The sequence below is a fragment of the Oryzias melastigma genome, linkage group LG13 (assembly GCF_002922805.2).
Source record: "Oryzias melastigma strain HK-1 linkage group LG13, ASM292280v2, whole genome shotgun sequence".
Lineage (NCBI taxonomy): Eukaryota > Metazoa > Chordata > Actinopteri > Beloniformes > Adrianichthyidae > Oryzias > Oryzias melastigma.
Genome location: NC_050524.1, coordinates 32567403 through 32572522, shown reverse-complemented (window position 1 = coordinate 32572522; position 5120 = coordinate 32567403). Strand labels below are relative to the sequence as shown.

Below are 5120 nucleotides of genomic sequence, written 5' to 3'. Positions count from 1 at the left end.
CCCGTCGCTACTACCGATTGGATGGTTTAGTGAGGTCCTCGGATCGGCCCCGCCGGGGTCGGCCATGGCCCTGGCGGAGCGCCGAGACGACGATCAAACTTGACTATCTAGAGGAAGTTAAAGTCCTAACAAGGTTTTCGTAGGTGAACCTGCGGAAGGATCATTACCGGAAAAGGAAAGGCGCCGCCGCTGCTGCGGAGCGTCCTTTGTCCACCTCCTGGAGGACAAAGCCGCAGCAGACCCCCGCCCGGGTCCGCCGCCCGCCGAGGCGGCCCGCGCGGACGAGGGTCTGCTGCTGCTGATACTGCGGCATCTCGGCCTCCCTCGCCCGCCCGTGGTTGGTTGCGTGCGGGCCCTCTTTCCAGACGGCCGGTGGGGTCCTCCTGCGCCCCGCGCGGAGGCCACCCCCGCCGGCATCACGGCCCCGGGAGGGAGTAAAAACCCTTCGTGCGGGCTCGGAACCCACGGCGCCCCCCATGCCCGGCCCGGGGCCTCGGAACCGCAAACCACCCACAGCGTGGCGCGGCGGCCTCACCCAGGCCATCCAGCGCGCGCCCGCCAGGTGCCCGTACACCCCCCGCGTTCCTCCTCCGGAGGGCCGGGGAGGGCTCAAAGCTTCCCCTGACCGGGGAGCGCCCCTCTCCTTTATTGAAACGGGAAATTCATGAAGGGAGACCCCCTTCTTCGGCACATTACTGCACCCAAATACCACACACCTATTCACCATTATCCCGTTCGAATCCCCAAATCCACGGCAGTCCAAATTCTATTATGTTAAGTAATTCCATGCCCAGAAAGTCATCACAACACTAGCGGATCTAGCTGGATGTTCCTGTACTGACGTCACACGACCTATGACCTACTTATCGGTGGCTGCCCAAAATCTGAGTGACCGCGCTATCTTTGAACGCTTGAAGAGAGTGCACGGGGCCGCGGGTGACAAAATAATTATACGGGGGTTCATTTGTGACATAGATACTAATGTTTTATTGCAGTTTAAGAAAAATCACGATTTTCACCACACAAGGCCTTTAAGAAACTGATTCAGAAAGAGGGGACCGGTAATCGTTTGTGAGCTTAATTATAGCGATAGTTCACGAAATTGATATTTTCTCCCACCTCTATGGAGAACAAGAAAAAAAAAAGGAGAGTGAAAAAGAAGGTTGATGTTCTTGTGACTATAGTGAAAATTCTGAAGTCTAATCATTTTTTTTGGGTTAGATCCCTGAGTGAGGTAGCAAGAGGAGAATCAACTACAAACTGAAGAGAACATGAAGGGTAACCCCAAAGCCCTTAACATCCTTAAAGACCTTAAAGGTCAACTCCAAGGTCAAAGAACATCAACATCAAATCATACTATCCATACTTATTTGACATAAAGTTAACTTTATGGAGTATGACTTTAAAGCAAACCATTAAAAAAAACAGGGAATTCCCACAATGCATTTGGAATGACGACAAAGCTTTGGAGAGAAAGTCCATCAGATAGAGGTGACTAAACAGAGTTTTTTTGGCAACGTCAGTTTGAAAACAAATCAAAAATGTAATCAAATTGAAGAAGGCTCAGTTATGCTCCTTGAATCTATGAATATAAAATCTAAAGACGTATTTGGAACCAAACATGCTGCCGAGTGTCAGAAAGCTTGGCAATAGGTTTTTATGACATAAAACAAATAATAAACTAAACCAAAAACAAGCTTTGAGCTCCCCGTTCCTGTCATAAGTTCTACAGGTTAGTTCCTGGTCAAAACTAAACCATCAGATAGAGCTTTAGCCTGGCTAATGTGGGAACTAAGACGTCCTCTACATAGTTTTCTGCACTCTATTACAAAAGGTTGCCTTGGATACACAGTGCTGGGTCTCACATCTGGATTTTGAAACATCCGTCTCTTGTGTTTTGCTTGTAGAACTAATAAATTTTTTTGGTGCGTGTCAAAAAAATTGTGAGCAGAAATCTATGTATCTCATGAGAAGAAGTACATCAGACTCTGCCATTTACATGTTAGCATATAAATCTGATGACTCAGATTATGGTGGACGCAAGTAAACAGTTACAGAAATTTTTCGAAGGCCACTAAAGGTCACCACCATTTTTGTTCAGGTCAGTTGCTTTAAATCAGGGTTCTCAAACTCAATTTACCTTGGGGCCACTGAAGGCAGAGTCTGGCTAAAGCTGGGCCGTATGGGGTTCCATTTGTGCCAAAAAAATGTTTTTGTGTCCACTGTCTATATCTTTGGTCCATTGTCTATGTCCACTGAACAAGTTTTTTGAACATTTGTTCATGTCTAGGGGTGTAACGGATCACAAGTCATGGTTCGGATCGTGTCACGGTTATAGGGTCACGGTTCAGATCATATTTCGGATCAGTAAAAAGTTAAAAAAAAAAAAAAAAAAAACAGCAAAAAAACAACACGATAAAAGTGAGTTTTTTTTTTTTTTTGCGACACAGTGCCGTGTTATCTTAGGAGGCAGCACCGGTGAGCCTTGGTGGAGTTGAAGAACCGAGCTCCAGTGTGTTTTAATTCAGAGTCCTGCGGGCAACTTAAACACGAGACAAAGTTTCATCTTAACAAATATCTACTCAGCAGAGAATTATAAAGTGTGCACTTCTGCATTCCTAACTTACCCACATGTATTTATGCTTAATTATTAATCGGATCCTATTGAACACTTTCCTTCACAAGAAGAATAACATAAAAGCAATTAAATGCAATTATGTAATGCAACTAACAGGTAATAAGCAGCAAACACTCTTTTTCAGAGTGTTAATTATTATTATTATTATTTTCGCTTTAAACTCTAGGGCTGGTCTTTGCTCCCTGCAAGCCTCATAATCCCTGTCAGCTGCCTGCAAAGGAACACTGGTCCTCACAGGCTGCATCATGTGAGTGCATGTGAGTGTGGGGGGGTCAGTCCACCTTAAGACCCCAGGGCTGAGAAGACAACTGCAGCTACAATCCTCTGGGTTTTTTTATTTTGTGTAAAAAAAAAAAAAAGCCCATAAAAGCAAATGATATAACTCCTTTTTTATATTTTGTCCTTCACTTCAATGTAACACAAAACATATTTTCTGCACAATTTAATTCAAACTTGATGTAAAAAAAAAAAAAAGTAGTTTTGCTTCCCCTCCTAAAACACCTGTGCAAAATGTTTAAGGTGATAAATAAAAGTGATGTAAAGTGGCACGTGCGCTGTGTGACGCGGTACCTTTTGACCGGGAGTCCCGACCAACATTTCTATGTAGTACCCCCTCCCCGAGTCTCCCTGCAGGTTGCCGACCATGTCCAGAAAGTTGACGGTGCCGGTGGGGTCAGAGGCGAAGGAGAGGCCGCTTCCATCGGGCTTCAACGCCACTCTGTGGAGCTGGCTGACGTTCACGCGCGCGGAGAGGTTGTACTTTCCCGGGTGTATCCTGAGCGGAACCGAGAAGTGACACTCGGACAGGCCGAAGGACAGACTGAAGGCGAGTGCCCACATCGACACCGCAGAGGAACACGCCATGGCGGTGACAGCTTTGACGGCAGTTGGAGAAACCATGGGCGGTTTTTGTCTTGTTGTTGAATTTTAGAAAGACTTTCCTTCTTGTTGCTCCTTGTTGTTTGAGTTAAGTATTGAGGTTGGTCATCATGGAGACGCCTGTCTCGCTGTTCACGGTCACAGAGAAAGCGCGCGGACTCGCATGGTGACACGGAGAAAGTGACGCGGAAAACTTCCAGACTGTAACTTTTCTCTAGGACGATTCACTTCCATCAACTCCTCCAGAGGCGTCAGGCTAGCTTAACTGGAGACTCCACTTCCGGTACAGACTGTCAAAGTAAAGGCTTCTTGAACAGACAGGAGTCTTCGACCTTTAACACTTAAAAAGGTCGATTTCTTACTACCCAGTGGAAGCCCAAATTCTTTTTACGACAATACTTTGTGTTAATGTAAGTGTTAGTATTATGATATATTTAAAACAGCTTTTTATTTTTAATGAAAATAATAATATTTAATGTTGTTCTTTAAAAGGAAATGAGAGGAAATAAGAAAATAAGAGCCTTATGGATTCCATCCCATGTATTTATTAACCCCAACTAAGCATCATAGTCCTGTTCCCTGTCTTATGAGAGGACAATCAGTTTCAGATACTCATACAAACACATATAGTTAAATACACAAATAGAAACATACACACAGGGAAACATCCAACATTCATTTGAAGGGGTGTACGATTCGTTTTAACAATTCAATTCATATCATAATTTGCGGTTGCAATCTGATTCATAGTCAGATCGTTTTGAGTGATCTGATTCGATCCGATTCACTGATCTAAAATGGATCCAGGACATCTTTAGCCAAAAATTCAACCAGTCTGACTCAAAGATAAATAGTTTAATCTTCCCAACATACCCAAATGCATCCCCACAGGATTTATATCATAAAAATGTACAAATATGTCATTGTTTATTTCAATAAAACATAAAGATACATTTACTTTTTATTCTTAATATGAAATAGTTTATAACTTTTGACAATTTCCTGTGACTTATTTAAAAAAACACACATTGTGGAACAGAGGATCATTTCAATGCAGCAAATCTAGTAGTAGGTCAGGTAATGTGGGTAAATAAACACAGTAAATGTTACTGTCTTTGCCATAAATTTGTGAACATGATTAACTGAAATCAGACAAGAGCTAATTAATTGACCCTGGGTGTGTTAGTGGATCATTAGGCGTGTTTAAAATCTTTTAATTTTCTCTTAATTTGATAGTGTGCCTTGGAACTGATTTTGTGCACTCAAAAATCTGTGTTTTAGTACAACTTAGTAACCTATGAAGCCACACCATTTGATTTTTTGGAACCTTATGGTTACCGTAGTTAGGAACCTTTCAGATTGAATCATACTGTGCTTCCAATGTTTGTGATTGGGTGGAACAGGGGTCTGTAACCTGCGGCTCCAGAGCCACATGTGGCTCTTTTGTCTCTCCATGGTGACCAAACAGAAGTCATGGAGTCTGCTGACCCAGCCATGTCGACCGTCTGATTCAGCAGCTCCCTAAGGGCTGCCTAACCAAAACTACCTAAAGAAAACAAATAAACAAAGCTCACAAACTAAGACTACCAATGTCCAATTCTGA

General features: G+C 43.5%; 1 protein-coding gene across 1 annotated transcript in view; it reads right to left on the bottom strand.

Moving 5' to 3' along the window:
* bace2 (beta-secretase 2) overlaps positions 1-3815 on the bottom strand; it is a 22259-nt gene extending 18444 nt beyond the window's left edge. Inside the window, exon 1 of the mRNA XM_024276578.2 lies at positions 3209-3815. Within this exon, the coding sequence (XP_024132346.1) occupies positions 3209-3538 (330 nt within the window). The 5' untranslated portion in view covers positions 3539-3815. The remainder of the gene's footprint in view (positions 1-3208) is intronic.
* Positions 3816-5120: the final 1305 nt, after the last annotated feature.